The sequence below is a fragment of the Hylobates moloch genome, unplaced genomic scaffold (assembly GCF_009828535.3).
Source record: "Hylobates moloch isolate HMO894 unplaced genomic scaffold, HMol_V3 SCAFFOLD_1, whole genome shotgun sequence".
Classification (NCBI taxonomy): domain Eukaryota; kingdom Metazoa; phylum Chordata; class Mammalia; order Primates; family Hylobatidae; genus Hylobates; species Hylobates moloch.
In genome coordinates this window covers 143,884,468-143,905,548 of record NW_026652276.1, presented here as the reverse complement: position 1 = coordinate 143,905,548, position 21,081 = coordinate 143,884,468, and the positions used below count along the sequence as shown (strand labels likewise).

The 21,081-nt window shown below is 41.0% G+C and overlaps 1 protein-coding gene across 3 annotated transcripts in view; it reads right to left on the bottom strand.

Moving 5' to 3' along the window:
* The window catches only part of SPMIP4 (sperm microtubule inner protein 4), a 51,039-nt gene that overhangs the window by 6,471 nt on the left and 23,487 nt on the right, over positions 1–21,081 (bottom strand). For 2 of the 3 annotated variants that reach the window (XM_032759050.2, XM_058446313.1), the window contains 4 exons: positions 18,636–18,707; positions 15,955–15,984; positions 12,158–12,339; positions 8,737–8,825 (listed from right to left, as the gene is read on the bottom strand). In XM_032759050.2, the coding sequence (XP_032614941.1) occupies positions 8,737–8,825; positions 12,158–12,339; positions 15,955–15,984; positions 18,636–18,707 (373 nt within the window). The remainder of the gene's footprint in view (positions 1–8,736; positions 8,826–12,157; positions 12,340–15,954; positions 15,985–18,635; positions 18,708–21,081) is intronic. The other variant, XM_058446309.1, reaches the window with a different exon arrangement.

The following is a 21,081-nucleotide window of genomic DNA, read 5'->3' as shown; positions in this document are numbered from 1 at the left end:
CTATATGTGCACAGTAGTGGCTGGAAACAAGCACGGATCCGAAACAAATCTTGCCATCCAGGAACATATTGGCTAGTAGGGGAGATAAAGCATGAAACACAAATGACAAAAAGATTTTAAAAAGTAATTCTTTGTCATAAAATAAGTAAAGACACTTTTTTTTTTTTTTCCAGAGACAGGGTCTCACCCTGCCACCCAGGCTGGAGTGCAGTGGTACAATCATAGCTCACTGAATCCTCCAACCCTTGGGCTCAAGTGATCCTCTGGCTTCAGCCTCCTGAACAGCCTGGACTACAGGCCTGTACCACCACTCCTGGCTTTTTCTTTAAAAAATACTTTTTGTACAGACAGGGTCTCATCATGTTGCCCAGGCTGGTCTCAAACTCCTGACCTCAAGTGTTCCTCCTACTTCAGCCTATCAAGCATTAGGGTTATAGACATGAGCTACCATGCTCGACCATGAGACACAATTATTTGAAAGTTCAAAGAAGGGAGAGATTGAATTCACCTGAATGGGGAAGTGGAGCTGGGAAACAGGGAGGGAGGGTGGAGACAAGAGGCCATGTCATGTTATATGCAGAAACTGGGCCTTGAATGATGTGCAGAGATGTGGAGGCCAAAGAAACAGCAGGAGCAGAGGTATGGATAGCGGTGGCAAGTGTGGAACTAGCATTTCTTCAACATTAGGCTGCTGGGTGCCCTCACAGCCAGGCCCACCCTTAACACTTGAGGGCCTGGGATGAAAGTACAAATGGAAGTCCGTATTCCATTTGACTAAATAGTTAAATTTATAAATCAAGTAAATAAATGTTAAATAAAATATGTTCCTTTCACCTGCTTTGACAAAATATCTCTGGAACAACCTGGAAGACCAGTTTTAAATTTGGACTTCTTGGACTACTTCGAGTTCTGCACTGGGACAGGGTGGTTCAGGAAGAGCCAGCCGCTGGCCCCTGGCCTCAACACCCTGACTGCTTTCTTCTTTACCCGCCCCATTTACCCACCACCCCACTTCTAGCAAACAGGCATGCAGTCATGTTTTGGTCACTCCTTTGGCCATGAGGTATATACCAGCTTGGCAGCACTGCCAACCCTTGGGAAGATGGACTTGAGGAAGAGACCCCAAGAAGGGCCTAGGATTGGGCTCAAAGCCATTTGGTCAGGGAATTCTGTGGTTCAAGATCATGATCAGGGGAGGGAGACAGAGAAGCATGGGCTCCAGACGAACATATCCTCTTGCTCCACAGAAAGGGCCACAGCCAGAGGAAGGCCAGAACTGGCCCTCTAAAATGTGGGGCCTTCTAAAGTTCCTGGGCCTAAGGGTTATGCTGTTCATAGCAATCCTGTGAGATTAGAGTAATTCCATTTTACATATAATCATGGTAAAAGGCACTGCTACCCCTATAAACCTTTAACAAATATGTGGCTTACTTATTCAGGGATAAAGAAAGCCCCCTTTGATCTCCTTATCTTTTTTATTATTTGCAGAGCCAGCTTACTTGGAAATAAGAAAGACTGTTTTTTGTTTTTTTGTTTTTTTTTTGAGATGGAGTCTTGCTCTTGCTCTTGTCCCCCAGGCTGGAGTGCAGTGATGCAATCTCGGCTCACTACAACCTCTGCCTCCTGGGTTCAAGTGATTCTCCTGCCTCAGCCTCCCAAGTAGCTGGGACTACAGATGTGTGCCACCATGCCCGGCTAATTTTTGTACTTTTAGTAGAGACGGGGTTTCACCATGGTTGGCCAGGCTGGTCTCGAACTCCTGACCTCAGGTGATTTGCCTGCCTCGGCCTCCCAAAATGCTGGGATTACAGGCATGAGCCACCATGCCCGGCCAAGAAGGACTTTTAAAAAAATATTGTTCTATGGGGCTGGATTAATCTTGTGTCTTACACTGGTTGAACTAACAACAGAGACCTACTGAAACACATTCAAGGGCACGGGAAAGGAAATAAGCAATGTGAAACTTTACTGTAGCCTGTGACGTCTTGAGAAGGGGCTAAAGAGGCAGGAAACATTTGAGAGGGGAACTGGCCAGTTTTCAGTATGTTAAGGGGATGTTACTCTGAGAGGACAGTGAGAGAGGGGTGGTGGAAATCATTCACTCCAAAGGTATTCATTGGCTCAATACACTAAACTCAGGGTACAGTTTGTATGTGATATGGAAGATAAGCCCACAGCAGAAAGGAATTCCAGTTCCTGAGATGTTAGTTTCTAGACAGACACTCCAGTTTACAAATAAGTGACATTAGTTGTTTTGAATTTGGAATATATTCTCAGAGGAATAGTACTATATAAATTGTGGTTACATTCCTGGCATAGCTCATATAATATATGTAACTCATAACCTATTTGATAAACATTTACTGAATACCTATTGCATGTAAAACCGTGTACAAGGTTCTGAGAGTTCTGTGCTAGGCACCAAAACTCCATAAATTGTCACTAAAATAACATGGTTGTAGTATATTAAATGAAACAAAAAAAGCAAATATAAGTGTTTTTTTTTGTTTTATTTTAGTCTTGAATGATGGGGCTTAACCAGGTTAAATAGGGGAGGTTAAAAGGTTTACTGTGGAGACCACATTGCCATTTGCAGAAGCTTTGGCATTTGGGAATACTGGTTCTTTATTAGATATGTTAATTAATTCTATTGTATTAGCACCATTTTTACACTAACAGATTATGATAAGGACTTCGTTCATTTATATCTGGGATGGAGACAGAGAGAGAGAGAGAGAGACGGAGAGAGGGAGCAAATAAGAGACTGGCAGAGAGAATTATTTTTGGCATCTAGTCAGGGCTTAGGAAAGAGAGAGGGCTGAAGGGAGAAGAGGACGCCTGGTTGGATAACAGTACTGCCTGAGATGGAATGGTGGGAACATTGCGGGTGTGAGACAAAAGATGAGAGAGACAGACAGTTTGTTTCCCATTCTGGGCACCTTGTCTGTCAATGGGCCTGAGCAGGTGGGAGGGGGCACAGGGTGCTGGCAGCCACAGAGAGGTGCACTGTGGGCGTCCAGTTATTTGGTAAGATGACTCCTTTCTAAAGGAGGTCCCTGCATGATCACCAAATTCATTACGGCCACTTAAGGATGAGTGTGGAGTATGGTGGTATGTTGGAGAGAGAACTGTCCCTGGAATGAGGAAAGTATTTCTAGGATGGGGATGGGCATTTTCGATTGGAAAGATGGCAGGTGGATCAAGAAGAAAAACTGCTCCCCTTTGAAGGGGTGATATCGGTGAGCTCTCTTTCAAAGGGAAGCCACGGGTCTGTCCAAATATTTAGGTGTGCAGAAAGCTGGGTTGTAATGAACATTGTGTTATTCTCAGTGAGGTTTTGAAAATGGTTTTGTTAAAAACATTTCAAAAAGTCCCAGGTAAGGAGGTTTATGGCACTTGACCTTTGTGATTATATCTCATCTTATCAAAAAATGATTACAAGGTAGATTTCATCCTAGAGACTATTCTCATATCCTAAAAGCTAAGGCTAGACATTCAAGTTCTTGAGAAATAGCACAAAAGTCTTCAGCCACTTGAGTAAGCAATGAAACAAACAGCCCACACGAGTCAAGTATTAAAAGCTATGTATGGGCCGTGCACAGCGGCTCACACCTGTAATCCCAGCACTTTGGCAGGCCCAGGAGGGAGGATCACTTGAGGCCAGGAGTTTGAGACCAGCCTGGACAACACGGTGAACCCGTCTCTACTAAAAACACAAAAATTAGCTGGGCATAGTGGCGCACATCTGTGGGCTCAGCTACTCCAGAGATTGAGGCAGGAGAATTGCTTGAACCCGGAAGGCAGAGGCTGCAGTGAGCCGAGATCGTGCCACTGCACTTCAGCCTAGGTGACAGAGCGAGACTCCATCTCAAAATAAAAATAAAACCTGTTTATGTTTGCCAATTGGAAAAGGAAAAGGAATGTTGATTGGTTTGGTAATGGATGGAAATGGTCAGTGAGAAGAGATCTCAGTGGGAAGAGAAGGGTAGCAGGAGAGGCCCCGAATAGAGTGATAAGTACAATGATCACTAATGACTCTGGTGGGGAAAACTGGGCCAGTCCAAAGAGGCAAAGCTAGGGCAGCTCTGGGGTCTGGGTGGGAAAGGGGTGTCTGATCTCAATAGCTGCTGAAGGCACAGCTGCTGCATCCACATGCAAAGTGAAAGGAGGAGGGAAAAACGACATTTAACACACCATTAACATGAAGCCCCAGGACTTAATTTTTAAAAGGTTAACGTTCTTATGTGGAATATTCTCCTTTCCAAGGTTACCCATTTCTTTATGTTGCTAGGTCAACAAAGTATTATAACCATTGGAATAATAATCCTGATAGCAGCTAATATTTATTATGAACTTACAGTGTACCAATATCATGCTGGGTGCTTTTCTGTGTATTTCATTCTCAGGACAGCACTATCAGATAGATTTTATTATTATTCCTGCTTTATCTATGAGGAAACTAGGTATTGAAGGATTAAGTATGTTACCCAGGTCACAGAGCCGATAAGTTTTAGAGCAGTATGTTATACATATTTTCTTATTGGCTTGGATGGAAAGTACTAACATATGGCTCCTGGAGTTTTCTGTTTTGCAGCTAGGTGACACATTTTTGGACCTGCTTATCAGGTTAGTAGTGTCCCTTCTCCTTCCCTGGGTAGAGTAGAAGGAGAGAGAAGACTATTATCCCAGAAATGCAAGTTACAAGTCCTTGAAAAACAAGGCATTCTTGCTATGAGTTCCATTCTCAGAGAATGATTTAATTGGTGTGGGGTGCAGCCTGCACCCCTGGTGATTCTAATGTGCAGCCAAGGTTGAGGACCACTGCTCTGGCAATAGGAAAGGTAAATACTATAAAAAATATCCTCCTGAGCCTGGTGTGGTGGTGCACAGCTGCAGCCCCAGATACTTAGGAGGCTGAAGCAGGAGAATGCATAAGGCCAGAAGTTTGAGGATATGGTGTGCCATGATCGCACCTGTGAACAGCCACTGCAGGGAAAGGCAGCATGAGACAGAATCTGTCTCTTTTTTTTTTTTTTTTGAGACAGAGTCTTACTCTTACCCAGGCTGGAGTGCAGTGGTGCCATCTTGGTTTACTGCAGCCTCTGCCTCCCGAGTTCGTGCAATTCTCCTGCCTCGGCCTCCTGAGTAGCTGAGGTTACAGGCATGCCCCACCATGCTCAACTAATTTTTATATTTTTAGTAGAGACAGGGTTCCGCCATGTTGGTCAGGCTGGTCTTAAGCTCCTGACCTCAAGTGATCCACCTGCCTTGGCCTCCCAAAGTGCCTCCCGAAGGGATAACAGGCATGAGTCACTGCATCTGGCCATCTCTTTTTCTTTTTTTTTTTGAGACGGAGTCTTGCTGTGTCCCCCAGGTTGGAGTGCAGTGGCGCGATCTCGGCTCACTGCAAGCTCCGCCTCCTGGGTTCACGCCATTCTCCTGCCTCAGCCTCCCGAGTAGCTGGGACTACAGGCGCCCGCCAACATGCCCGGCTAATTTTTTGTATTTTTAGTAGAAACGGGGTTTCACCGTGTTAGCCAAGATGGTCTCGATCTCCTGACCTCGTGATCCACCCGTCTTGGCCTCCCAAAGTGCTGGGATTACAGGCGTGAGCCACCGCGCCCGGCTCTCTTTTTCTTTTGTTTCTCATTTTTATGTATATATTTTAGAATTTAAAGCATTTAATTAAACAAAAACCAACTCATAAACTGGGCAGTCGCCAAACCAAAATAGGTTCAGAGACTCTGCCGCCGCCAGGTGGTGGAAGAAGGTTTATGGACAGAAAAAGGAAAGTGACCTATAGAAAACAGAAGTGAGACACAGAAACAGCCAGATTGGTTACAGCTTAATGTTTGTCTTATTTGAACATGGTTTGAACAGTTGGCTGCCTTTGATTGGCCAAAACTAGGTGATTGGCACAAGAGTAGGTTGCAGTCTGTTTATGCATCCAGTTAGGATGCAGTTCATTTTGTATGGAGAAATCTTTAGGCCAAACTTAAAAGACATGAGGAGGCAGCTGTAGGCTATACTTAACAATTCCCCCTTTCTGGTTAGTGGGCAACATAATGAGACCTCGTCTCTTAAAAAAAAATCCTTTAATGGGAATAGAACATTGTAGATAAAGAACATTGTAGATTAGCTCCCCCAATTAAATGATGAAAGGCAGGAAATTTGGAAGGACAAGTATAGGGTATTATCCCAGAGATTAGAGAAAAAAAAAAGGTGAGTCATGAGTTACTCCCATGAAGCTCAGTATCTATTTTATTTTTACTTCTTTGTCCAGGGAAATGCAAAACTTGATTAGAGTTAGGGATGAGCCAGAAGAAAATGTGAAAGGTTGGAAATTAAGAGCAGTTAATAAAGATTAAGAAAGTGGGATTAATCATCAGAAATAAGAAATAAATAAATAAATCAGCCAAAAATATTTATGTACAATGTACTGTGGGGATATACACATAACATATTCTGTTCTCAAATAACTCATAATTTAGTTGATGAAATATGAAATACATGTGAAAAGTTACTGGTTATAGTATGTGTGGTAGAAGTCAGAAGAGGGAGATATCATTTCTGCTGGAGTAATAATAATGCCTTATAGGCCGGGCGCAGTGGCTCACGCTTGTAATCCCAGCACTTTGGGAGGCCGAGGCGGGCGGATCACGAGGTCAGGAGATCGAGACCACGGTGAAACCCCGTCTCTACTAAAAATACAAAAAATTAGCCGGGCGTGGTGGCGGGCGCCTGTAGTCCCAGCTACTCGGAGAGGCTGAGGCAGGAGAATGGCATGAACCCGGGAGGTGGAGTTTGCAGTGAGCCGAGACTGCGCCACTGCACTCCAGCCTGGGCGACAGAGCGAGACTCCGTCTCAAAAAAAAAAAAAAAAAAATGCCTTATAAATTATAGTATTTTCTAGTTTTGAATCTTTCATATGATCCTCATATCTTGTGAAATTTACAGGACAGATTTTAGTGAAATTACCCAGATAGGTTTTATGAATTAAAGCTCCGAAAAGGGAAATAATCTGCCTAGTATCGCTTATACAGCAAATGGCAACAGAGGAGTGACCAGCAAGTACACAGGCCTCCTGACCTGGTTCTCTTTGCTACATAACAGAAACAAGGAGGGTTGAGCTGAGCCTTGAATTAGCAAGTGTTGGGCAGAGAGGCCTTGGGAGGAGGGCATTCCAGGGAGGGAAATGCATGAACCTGTTTGGGAACCAGCGGGTGGGGCCAGGCTGCAGGCTGGAGCTAAGGGCAGATCCTGAGGGGTCTCTGCACCTCAGTTAAAGCATCGGGTTTTACACTCAGGCAGAGGGGAGCTATTCAGGATGGTTGCCAAGGAATGTGACGTGAGGAAAACAGGATTTTAATGACTAGGAAGAAACTTAGCTACAGATCTGGAGCCTTTGGCTATAAGAACACGTAATGATAGGATGGATTCTAGAATAACTTCTCATATTTCTGGGTTGTTCAGATATAGATTTTGCTTAAAAACTGAAAGAGATCCAGTAAAACAGATGCTTCGTTAGGAATTCTTTTTGACATTTAACTTTAAAAAAACAAACGGGAAATGACTTACTTTATAGATGACTCTGTGACATGGTGGTGACCACATGCTGGGCCTGTCATAATGGTTTGCCAAGTAAAATTCAAATGTTTCCAACATCCCAAAATTATCACTTGCCTATCTCATGGATTGCTGGATGCCAAGAGATAATATATGGAGAACACTTGGCACTGCTTCTCACCAACCATGTTAGCTATTATTATTTTCAAACGTCTAGATATTTTCCCTCTTGATTTATAATTTTCTCTTTTTATCCATGTGGAGTTACGGGACAGAGGTTAAGGTCAGAGACTAGAACTTCACAAACCTGATTTCTGTGATCATGACATAGTCACAAATTCTGAGTCACAGTTTCCTTAACTATAACATGGAAATGATGATGCTAACCTTAGGAGGTTATTGAAAGGGTTAAATGATGTATTTAGAGTGGTTAGGTGTGTAGCAATTTCTCAATAAATGGTGGCTATTGTTTTATTTCATTTTCGACTTGACACCAATATGATAATAATGGCTGGAACAATAATAGCTTGCAAATCTTTCTGGAAATCTCCCATTTACTCTCTGAATATTTGGAGTGACTGGATGTATTATAAGTTGTAAGAATAGGGTTGGAGGAACACAGTGTGAGAAATGCAGCCCTCCTCCACCATCTTCCTGGGGGCAAACTTTTTTTTTGGTAACTGTGGAATGTTCCACAACTACCAACAGTACATGAAATCAGCTAAGAAAACTGAAAAATGTAAATCATAGTCAAAATCTCAAATTTTACATTCAGATAGAAAATGAAAATAATCTTTTAGATTTTTTTTTTTTTTGAAACAGAGTTCACTCTGTTGCTCAGGCTGGAGTGGAGTGGCATGATCTTGGCTCACTGCAACCTTCACCTCCCAGGTTCAAGCGATTCTCGTGCCTCAGCCTCCTGAGTAGCTAGGACTACAGGCGTGCACCACCACGCCTGGCTAATTTTTGTATTTTCTAGTAGAGACAGGGTTTCACCATGTTGGTCAGGCTGGTCTCAAACAACTGACCTCAAGCAATCTGCCCACCTTGGCTTCCCTAAGTGCTGGGATTATGGGTGTTTGCCACCATGTCAAGCCTAGATTTTTATAAATGTATTGACCAAAAATATTTGTTACTTTCTTTTAAACACATATTTAAAAATATACTTACATCATAATATACACCCTGACCTGGCCAAGTCACTGCTTTCTTCTTTGAATCCAGGGGAATATCAATCAGTTCATATCTATAAGGATTACCTGAAAATTTCAGGAAAAGCAATAAATAAGAACAGTCTTTTAAGGATTAATAGGTACAATAAATAGAAATGAGATAATACAAGGTAGAGACGGATGTTGGTGTACATGTTACCTATGCAGTTACAGCTTTAGAGAGATTCAGCTTGCTCTTGAATTCTTTTTATTTTTTTATTTTTTTAAGATAGCGTCTTGCTATGTTTCCCAAGCTGGACTTGAACCCTTGGGCTCAAATGATTTTTCTACCTCAGCCTCCTGCGTAGCTGGGACTACAGGGCAGGGCAGGCCACCACACCTGACTTGTTGCTCTTAAATTCTTAAGCATGTACAGGAGCAGCATGTGGGCCACACAAAGTGTAAATGAGTCTTTAACCCTAGTGCTCTCAGTAGTAATAGGAGTCACTAGTACTTCACCTTTCTTCTTAATGAGAGAGATCTTAGGTAAATAATAAGTGTTCCTGGATCCTCTTTCTGATATTTTTTTCTGGTCTCTGGGGGCTCAACAAATACATTTCTATATTATCTGTTTTGGCTTTTCTCTGCCTAAATATCAAGTTTTCTGAAACTGAGTTAGTACTTGCTTACCAAAAAGGTGTTGAAAGGGAACATTTTAAACAATACAGCTTTTTAGACTTTGTTTTATATTTGATAAGCTTTACCAAACAGCATGGCTTGCTTTACTCTCGTGATAAGTTTCAAGTTAAAGAATGTTCTGAACACCCATCTTCATATGTAATAAGAACAAGGGCTGGCGTTTATTGAACATTTAGCATGTGCCAGTCACTGTACTGTTTTATATATATCATCACATGCAATTTTTAACATTACTATAAGAAAGGTACTGTTATTCCAACTTTAGTGGATAAGGAAATAGAAGCAGAGAGAGAATAAGTGATTTGTCCACATCTCAAAGGTAGAATTCAAACTCAGGCAATCTGATTCTAGAGCCTGCACTCTTAACTTCCTAACTTCCTTCCTTCCTTCCTTCCTTCCTCCCTCCCTCCCTCCCTTCCTCTTTCTCTCTTCCTTTTCCTCCCTTCCTCCCTCCCTCCCTCCCTTTTCTCTCTCTCTCTCTTTTTTTTTTTTTGAGACAGAGTCTCTCTGTCACCCAGGCTGGAGTGCAGTGGCATGATCTCAGCTCACTGTAACCTCTGCCTCCTGGGTTCAAGAGATTCTCATGCCTCAGCCTCCCAATTAGCTGGGACTACAGGCATGCGCCACCATGCCCGGCTAATTTTTGTATTTTTACTAGAGACAGAGTTTTGCCATATTGGCTAGGCTGGTCTCGAACTCCTGGCCTCAAGTGATCTGCCCACTTTGGCCTCCCAAAGTGCTAGGATTACAGGCATGAGCCACCACACCTGGCCCATGCTTCTTAGTTCTAATAAAGAAGAATGAAAATAAGTGGAAGAGCAGAAACCAAATGCTGTACTAGTTCCTGGAAATATTTTTTTATAAGGGTTATTAGAGTATGCTCATCTTTTAAAAATCCCCTAATAGTGACTGAATGGTTGGAGAGAGGTAGAGGCTTGGAAGAGCAGGAAATTAAGAGGACAACTTGTTTTTTCAGTCCCTTATGTTACTGCATTGAAAAGTGTTTTTATGGGCTGGCCATGGTGGCTCATGCCTGTAATCCCAGCACTTTGTGAGGCTGAGGCAGGCAGATCACTTGAGGTCAGGAGTTCGAGACCAGCCTGGCCAACATGGTGAAACCCTGTCTCTACTAAAAATACAAAAACTAGGTGGGTGGGTGGGTGTGGTGGCACATTCCTATAGTCCCTGCTAACTTGGGAGGCTGAGGCAGGAGAATCACTTGGACCCGGGAAGCAGAGGTTCCAGAAAGTGCCACTGCACTCTAGGTCTGGGCAACAGAGCAAGACTCCGTCTCAAAAAAAAAAAAATAAAGTGTTGTTATGAATTCAACACATATTTCTGTGATTTCTTGCTAACTATATGTGCTTCAGATAATTTCAGAAATTACTGAATTCAGGATTGAGAAAAAGAAATTTATTTTGACAATTTATGTAACAAAGTCATAAAAATTTTACTTGTTTAGGTATCATACCTATCATTTCCTTTAGAACATTTATAGTTCTTTTGCACGGCACCATCTCTCCCCACTTCTGCTATATAGCTAAGCATGGTGCTTGATACTGACAGCCAGCATACTTGATACAGCTTTCACTGCCTTTTTCCAATGCTGCCTGGTCTGAGAGGCCATGGGAAAGTTCAGCATGGTACGTACATATTGCAGTCATTATATGCTAGCAGGGTAAGAGAATAACTGCTAAGGTTTGTCTCTGTTATTTGATAAGTGCGTTCTATTAATAATATTCCCATTTTGCAGACTGGGAAGCAGAACAGAGAAGTTCAGAAACTCTCCCATGGACCACAGGTGAATAAGTGGCAGATCCAGAATTCTACTCATGCAGTCTGACTCCAGAATCCATGCTCTTACATACTCCACTATGCTAGCTTTCAAAACGTTACTTTCTGCTAATAAGACACTGAGTTTGAGGCTGATGATGGCAATATTCTGTCCTTGCATTTTGGTCCAAATATTTATGTATAGAGGAACTGCAGGATAAGACAATTCTTGAGTCTTTTCTACCTCACCTAAATGCACTCAACAAATATTTGCCTTTGCCTACCACGTATCATTTCTATCCCTCTCTCAAGTGTTTTCACTCTTTCTCCAGAGGTGGCCTCTCTGTTTACGCACATGTGTAGGTCTCCTCAGCAAAGACCGAGGTGTCTAGTGTGGGAGAGATTCGATGACTAGTGTACGGGATTCCTGATAAAACACATTCACAAAGACTCCAAGGTTTGCAGCTGGGAGAACATGCTCCAGGGTGTTAAGAAGGACTGAACAAACTACTCCCATTGTTTTCTGCATCTTATTTCAATGGGGATCTTTCAATTCTATCACTGCTGCTGCACCCACGTCCAGACTCTATGATTGATCCAAACACTGTCCCTTGTGCTGATCACCTGGGCTAGGATGAAATTTTTAAAAGCTAAACTGTGAGAGCAGGAAAGAAATAAAAATAGAAAATAGAAGTGGAATAAAAAGCACCAATTCTACATCGTTTTGGTTTCTGATTCTAACATGGGAGGCTGTGTCGACGGTTTGGGATCACCTGCAGAGAGTCTGATATGATGGGTCTGTGGTGGCGCTCCAGCTGATTGTAAAGTCGCAGCTGTGAACAAGTTTCCTGATCTAGTAAGTCACACAATTGTGACTTGAGTCCTTTGTGCTCCTTGCTTTAATTTTATTATTGAAGAAATCCCAATAATAAGAATTAATACAGTTCTGATTCCAGATCACATTTTACCTCTTGTCTTCAAAACTGTTGAATCATAAGCCTTGGTTGGCACTGTGGGAGGAAAGGGCTGCCGGGCACGGGCTTTAATGCCCGTGTAGAGGTCCTCGGGTGACGTGAAGGTGGGGAACATGGCGCCGCGACAGATGTGTGTGTGGTAGGGGTGTTCAATTGGATATGGCAAGCAGATCTCTCTAAAATTTATTGAGGAAACAAAACAAAATGAAAAGAACAGAAAGAAGTATGATTGAAAAAAATTAATCACCAAATATTTATTGGGACGCTTTTTTTTAATGACAGAAACTGTTCTAATGCTGGGGGATAGGACAGTGAGTCAATGTCCCTGTGCTCATGGAATTAGCATTCTCTTGGAATGTATACCACAAAACAGGACATTTTCTTAATTTTGCTAGACAAAACTAAATTTAATTTTAAAATAAATCATGCCCAATTCTTTATCAGTGAGTAAGTTTCATAACTGGTATAAAAAATATAAAGCAGAAAATAAATGAGTTTTGTGTTTTTAAAATGGTATAGGAAGAATTTCTAGTTGCTTTTAATTACTGTGTCTTATTTTAAGAGGCTCCCAGGAATTGTTTCGGGCATTCTGCTTCAGCAAAGTGATCTCTAACCATCTTTGAATGAACTTTCAACCCAGGCCATCTGTTTCTTTAAGCAATCAATCAACAAAATATACCGCCTGTTTATATACACAGTACTGCTTCAAAATCAAAAAGCCAAAAACAGCTAGCACACTGAAGGAAAAAATAAACATGTTAAAGAGACCATAGGGATATAATTTTCCTATCATTTGGAGAATTGGCAGAGGTTAAAAAAAACCATGTGGGAGCTGTCTAAACTAGAAGAAAAGCAAAATTAGGAAGTCCATGGGATAGAGAAATGTTACTCATAACAAGAAAATTAAGTAGAAAAAAGCAAGACCAAGTGTTTATGTGTTCAATTCCTCCCCTCCGCCCCCATCCATATATTGAAATCCTAATCTCCAGGGCCACATATTGTAACCTTGTATGGAAATAGGGTCATTACAGATATACTTAGTTAAGACTGAGTTATTCCATACTGGAGCAGGGTGGGCCCCTAACCCAAGATGCCTGGTATCCTTTTAAGAAAGGGAAAGTTGGACACAGACAAACACCTGAGGAGAATGCCATGTGAAGATAAGGCAGAGATTGGGATGATGCATCTACAAGCCAAGGAGCGCCAAAGATCACCAGCAAAGCCCAGAAGCCAGGGGAGAGGCGTTGGACAGGGTCTCTATCACAGTCCTCAGAAGGAACCAACTCTGCTGACGCCTTGATCTCAGACTTCCGGCCTCCCACCTTGGAACTTGCCAGGCTACAAGCAGAAAGGTGAATCCAAGAAATATGACCTAACAAAAAGGACTCTACTTTTCAAACTGTTTATGAAGAGAATTTGAAAAGCTCAAGACAAGGGTTCTTCACTTTGTTGTTTTTTAAAAAATAGAAAAACCAAAAAAACCTAGATGTTAATTTTAATAGCCTTTTGAATAGGTCTTTAGCTGAAACACAATTTTTAAATTGGCAGCTTAATAATTTCTGTTAAGCTTGACAGAGGACTCCAGTGGCATGGAGGACACTGGGTGCTCAGATCTTGGCTTCTAACACCTGTCCCCAATCAAAGGAGCCAGGGTTTCTGGGAGTTATTATTACTATTATTATTATTTTTGAGACAGAGTCTTGCTCTGTCACCCAGGCTGGAGTGCAATGGTGCTTTCTCAGCTCACTGCAACCTCCGCCTCCCAGGTTCAAGCGATTCTCCTGCCTCAGCCTCCTGAATAGCTGGGATTACAGGTGCTTGCCACCACGCCCGACTAATTTTTTGTATCTTTAGTAGAGATGGAGTTTCACCATGTTGGCCAGGCTGGTCTTGAACTCCTGACCTTGTGATCCGCCCGCCTTAGCCTCCCAAAGTGCTGGGATTACAGGCGTGAGCCACTGCGTCCAGCCACTCTGGGAGCTATTATATAAGATGAGCCTGGATTATCTCAGAGTGACAGAAAGAAAGGAATTGCTAAAAGGAAAAAAAAAAAGCCAAAACCCCACAATGGTGGGGAAATGTCAAAGGAATATACGAGTGAACTCACAGAGCTCCTCATTGCCAATCTTAGTAACAAAAGAAAGTGGTATTGGATTGCTACTAAGTACTAAAGCACAAAATAAATTTCCATGAGTCTATACTGACAGAAATAAGTGATTGAATAAATAAATAAATAAATGGAGTGGAATAGATACATCTCCCATGTAGAATGCCAAATAATTTATGCAGATACTCTGCTTTCAAGAAGGTGGAGTAGGCCGGGCGCGGTGGCTCACGCTTGTAATCCCAGCGCTTTGGGAGGCCGAGGCGGGCGGATCACGAGGTCAGGAGATCGAGACCACGGTGAAACCCCGTCTCTACTAAAAAATATAAAAAATTAGCCGGGCGTGGTGGCGGGCGCCTGTAGTCCCAGCTACTCGGAGAGGCTGAGGCAGGAGAATGGCGTGAACCCGGGAGGCGGAGCTTGCAGTGAGCCAGGGCCGAGAGGACCCCCCACCCCCCCACCCGGGGGAAAAAAAAAGAGACTCTGTCTAAAAAAAAAAAAAAAAAAAAAAAAAAAAAGAAGGTGGAGTATAAATCCAGATGCCTTAAGTGTGGGCTGCACACAGACACACAGAGAGCTTCTTCTAGAGTGCAGTGTGGAAAGGAGGGAAGAAAGAGTGTGTGTGCAGCGGGGAAACCTGCTGAGGACACCTCTGCCAGGCGGTCAGGGTTAACATCACCAGGGACAGATCATGCCGATGGCATGTACCCTTGCTACGATGTGATGAAAACAGAACTTTATCTCTGTGGTCTTCCTTCCCCAAATACATCATCCCAGTCTAACCATAAGAAAAATATCAGTCAAAGCCCAATTTGGGGGCATTCTACAAAATATCTAACCAATAATCCTAAAAATTGTCAAGGTCATTAAAACAAGGGAAGTCTGAGAAACTGTCACAGCCAAGAGGAACCTAAGGAGAGATGGTGACTAAATGTAACACGGTACTCTGGATGGGATCCTGGGACAGAAGAAGGACATGAGGGAAAAATTGAGGAAATCTGGATAAAGCATGGATTTTGGGTCATAGTAATGCATCAGCAATGGTTCATTAATTGTGACAAATGTGCCATATTAATGTGAGATGTTAACATAGGGGAAGCTGCATGCGATGTATATGGGAACTCTCCACACTATCTTCTAATAATTCTATAAACTTAAAATTATATGAAAATAAAACATTTACTAAAAAAGATTTGCAGGGGATATAATAGGAGAGAAATCAAAGTAATGTTACCCTGGACTTGCACCAGCCTTTCCTTCCAACTGTTAAAACATAGTTTTCAGGCCAGGCACTGTGGCTCACGCCTGTGATCCAGTACTTTGGGAGGCTGAGGTGGGCGGATCACTTGAGCCCAGGGGTTCAAGACCAGCCTGGGCAACATGGCAAGAACCCATCTCTACAAAAATTACAAAAATTAGCCAGGCATAGTGGTGCACACCTGTAGTCCCAGCTACTTGGGAGGTGAAGGTGGAAGGATCACTTGATCCGAGGGAGGTCAAGGCTGCAGTGAGCTGTGATGGGACCACTGTACTCCAGCCTGGGTGACAAAGTGAGACTCTGTCTCAAAAAAAAGAAAAGTTTTCATGGAAAGTCTCACTTGTTTTCACACTTCTAAGACATAGGAAATGTCAATTTTTTTTTTTCTTTGATTATAGCAGAGAAGGAAAGTATAAGTTATTTACTTACCCTACTGTTGAATTAGGTGGCTTGGGTATCCTAGAATAAAAACAGGAAACAAGTTCTAACTTATATTAAGGGCTTTTAAAGGTTTATATTCCTATTAGAAACTTGATTAATGATATAGGCTGGGCATGGTGGCTCACGCCTGTAATCCCAGTACTTTGGGAGGCCAAGGCGGGTGGATCGTTTGAGCTCAGGAGTTCGAGACCAGCCTGGGCAACATACAAAATAGAAAAATATCAAAAATACCAAAAATACAAAAAAAATTAGCTAGGCATGGTGGTGCATGCTCGTAATCCCAGCTACTCAGGATTACCCAGGAGGTGGAGGTTGCTGGGTGACAGAGCAAAAGTCTGTCTCAAAAAAAAAAAAAAATGATATACCACATTTTCAAACTGTAATGTCATTAAGATAATATTCTTGATTAACTTTCTGGATTCCTGAATATTGACAAGACAGAGATATGTTGTTTCCTTATCTCAGTTGTCTGTTGATTAATTTTTCCATCCATTTATTCTAACCTCAGTCCTGCTCACTACTGTTTCTGCATTTTCCATTTGCGGTGAAGATACGAGGGATGACTACTTCTAATGGTAAGAGAGCTCTGGTTGTTTCTGACCTTTACTCTCATAATCAGGCAGTAGCTAAAGTGCTCTGAGGAAGCCTGACGTTATACATGTGGTGCAATTTCATGGCCTAAAGTGACCCGAGTGTGGTCCGGCTGGAGAGGATATTTAAGTACCATGTGTGCTTTCTACCTTTGCTCTGTGTTGCTGATATCTCATGATAGTAAATGTTGCCCGGTCAGCAGAGAGAATAGAACAAAGCTGACCAAGTTCCTGGAAGCATGCCTTTTCTGAAGCAGTTCATTCCAAGGCTGTGCATTTACTAATTACTCCGAACCTTGTATGCCAAGAAATAATCCTGTAGCTCTGGAAAAAAGTCGACTAAAGATGGGTAATCATCCATCTATGTTGGATTTCAACAATTCGTTTCAGCCTATGCAAATAAAATTCTGAAAGACTTCAGGTGTGAAAAATGAACAGAATGTTATCAATTTGATAGTAAAAGTCAGTAAAATTGAATACACTGTTTAATTTTTTAGATGTTCCTCCATGCTAGCAGATACTCCCTAGAAAGTGGCATGTAAGCCATATAAACTTATTATCCTGTAATGTATTATAAACACGTGATTCCCATGAACTATAAAAGTTTATATCTTTTTAAATTTCATCTCTAAATCTGTGGGCACGAAACTAAAAAAAGCATGTTCTATCTTCTATCAACATCACTGAGTTGGAAAGATGGTGGGGGCACAAAGGGCAGGGAAGTGATGAATATATGAATCCAAGGAATCTAGAGTTGTTATTAATACATTGGCAACTATATATAATACATTAAGCTAGCATCTAAAATTATTCTCATATGACAAATTCCACTACAATATTGATAAGCATATGCCTAAAATTGATTTGATTTGAAATGAAAAAATTTAAATTTAAAATATAAAATATTTTTTAAAACTTCAAGATCTGAAAAGATAAAATGAAAGTAACAAATGCTGAGACACCTCTTCCTTGACCTAAATCAGCCCATTAATTTTACTGCCACCCTTCACATCTGCTTTGCAAAATTCACTAATCCCAAAGGGATAAACCGAGACAAATACAAATTTTGTCTTTTTGGCGCCATCTAGTGGCTAACTTCTATATTAAATTTTTACCTATCAACAACTAGTACTTAATAAAGAAGTGATAGTTTCATTGTCACTTCAATGCTGTCGTGTTTAATATTTGTTTGTTTGTTTGTTTGTTTGTTTGTTTGAGACGGAGTTTTGCTCTTGTCGCCCAGACTAGGGTGCAATGGCGCGATCTCGGCTCACTGCAACCTCCGCCTCCTGGGTTCGAGTGATTCTCCTGCCTCAGCCTCCTGAGTAGCTGAGATTACAGGCGCCCGCCATCACGCCCGACTAATTTTTATATTTTTAGTAGAGACAGGGTTTCGCCATGTTGGCCAGGCTGGTCTTGAACTCCTGAGATGCACCCTCCTCAGCCTCCCAAAGTGTTGGGATTACAGGCGTGAGCCACTGTGCCCAGCTGTGTTTTATTTTTATCTAAAAATAAAAATGTATGCTTTTGTAATGTACATGACAAACTATTTAAAAGTGTAATAAAATAATACACTTGAAAAGAATAGCTTTAAGCGATGGGTAAATTAACAAGTATGTCTTACGTTAAAAAAGATACTTAGGAAGTGTTATTAAGAGTTATTTGTAGATGATAATAAAAAACTTCTATCCTTGTAAAATTCTGGTTGAAAATTTATTGAGGGCCACTATGGCATTTTCTATTGATATTTTAATAAATGTAGCAGATTCTTACTAGGTTGGGTAAGTAGGTCAAAGGCAGGAAAATGGACCAAGATAACTTTTAGGAATCCCTTTGAACATTACTATTCATCAGCTCCTGTTTTTTTTCTTGATTTCTTTAAACACTAAAAACTATTGGTTTGTTATTTATTTGCTTTTGTTTGTTTGGTCTTGGTTTCTGACGTTGTCTCTATTTTAAAAAAAGAAATAATTTGTTTCTCTAAAACTCCCCATTTGGGGCTTTAAAAATGTCTCGTATAACTCATTTCCACTTAAAAATGTTATTTGATTTTATATAAGGAAAAAAATCCAGACTTACAAAGAATCATTTCCATAGACATCACTTTTTTTGTTCTGGGTCAAATAATAAAATTGTTCAATAGGAAGCTTTCTGAAAATAAAGAAAAGATTAAATTAAACATGTTTTAAAATTAACACAGTATAATGGTGAGATAGTAAAAGACAAGTAGATTAATAATATATCCACGTATATGTAGAAATTCAATATATGAAAGGGTGTCATTTTATTTTATTACTATTTTATAATAAATAGAGACGAGGTCTTGCTATGTTGTTCAGACTTATCTTGAACTCCTGGGCTCAAAAGATCCTCCTGCCTTGGCCTCCCAGAGTGCTGGGATTACAGGCACAAGCTACTGAGCCTGGCCAAAGATGTCATTTTAAACCAGTGGAAAAAAGATGTATTTTTCTTTTTTAAAATTTTAAAATTTTTTATTGATTTTTTTTTTTTTTTTTTTTGTAGAGACACAGTCTTGCTATGTTGCCCAGGCTAGTCTCAAACTCCTGGCCTCAAATGATTCTCCCGCCTCAGCCTCCCAAAGTGCTGTGATTACAGGCATGAGCCACCATGCCCAGCCAGGATGTATTTTTTAATATAGAAAAAATTCAGTATTCATTTGAAAAATAATCCATCTCTATTTACACTATTCAGAAAGATAATTTCAGATGGATTTAAAAATCTAAAGAATTTGGGGAAAAACCTATATAAAAATTAAAAGAAAATGTATAGGAATATGCTTTTTCTTTGGTGGTAGGAAGGACCTTTAAAACAATAATTTTCTTTTAAAAGTCAAAAGCCTGAAAGAAAATTTCATCATCAAATTTAATTATAAGGCCAGGAGTGGTGGCTCACGCCTGTAATCTTAGCCCTGTGGGAGGCTGAGGTGGGCAGATCACTTGAGGCCAGGAGTTCAAGACCAGCCTGGCCAACACAGCGAAACCCCATCTCTACTAAAAATAGAAAAAATTTGCTGGCATGGTGGCGCAAACCTGTAATCCCAGCTGCTCGGGAGGCTGAGGCATGAGAATTGCTTGAACCTGGGAGTCAGAGGTTGCAGTGAGCTGACAGCGTGCCACTGCACTCCAGCCTGGGCAACAGAGTGAAACCCTGTCTCAAAAAAATAAATAAATAAATTTAAAAAAAAATAAAAAAATTAAAAAAGCTAAATTTAATTATCAGACAAAAACCATAAAAGTTCAAATAAAAATTAGAAGAAATATTTGCAAATATTAATAAAGATAACACATAAAGGATTGTTTCCAGAACATAAAGAACCAACAAGAATCTATAAGTAAAATACAAACAATAAAAATGGGTGAAGAATAAACATAGAAAAGGAAATGTGAATGGCCATACCTAAAAGATAAGAAAAGTACTCAACCCAACTAGTAAGCAGAGAAATACATTCTCATAACCATGATACCCTTTATACTCATTAGATGGGGAAAAACTATACATTTTGATAATGTAGATGGCTGAGAGTATGAGGAAATAAATACTTTGAGACACTATCATGACAATATAAATCATTTGGGCTACATGCACTAAGATTTAAAAAAATCCCTATACTGTGACCCACGTAGGATTTGGCATGTATTTATTTATTTAAAGTTTTTTTGAGATGGAGTCTTGCTCTGTCACCCAGGCTGGAGTGCAATGGCGTGATCTCGGCTCAGTGCAACTTCTGTCTCCTGGGTTCAAGTGATTCTTCTGCCTCAGCCTCCCAAGTAGCTGGGATTACAGGCACCCGCCATCATCCCTGGCTAATTTTTATACAGACGGTTTCGCCATGTTGGCCAGGCTGGTCTCAAACTACTGACCTCAGGTGATCCGCCCACCTCAGCCTCCCAAAGTGCTGGGATTACAGGCGTGAGCCACTGTGCCCAGCTGGATTTGCCTTTTAGAAACCTTTGAGCATGAGCTCAAGAAGGCTTGTACAAGGATGCTTTTTAAAGTATGGTTAATGTAAAAAGAAACAGAGAGAAAAGAAACAATACATGATGGCTAAATAATCTATGATGCATCCATATTGTAGAACACTGTGAGAAATTAAAAAGAATGATGTATATCTATGTTTATCTACATTTACAGACATGTGACTATTCTAGATTGTAGAGAGAAAAAAAACCCAAACTGCCTAATACTATGTATCAAGTGATTCCACACATATATGAAATAACACTGTATATTTTCAATGCGTACATGTATAACAGTGTAAGTGCATAACAAAAGGCATGGAAGGAGACACCAAAATGGTAACAGTGGTTCCCTCTAGGAAGGAGAGTGAGACTGGGGGGTAGTCGTCAAAAGAGAATGGACCTCATCTATAACCTTTTCATGTAGACTATGCTCAACTGCAACTTGTCGCTGCCCAATTATCTTTTGAACATGCAGCCTACATTTTTTTGTGTGTGTGTGTGATGGAGTGTCACTCTGTTGCCCAGGCTGGAGTGTAGTGGTGCAA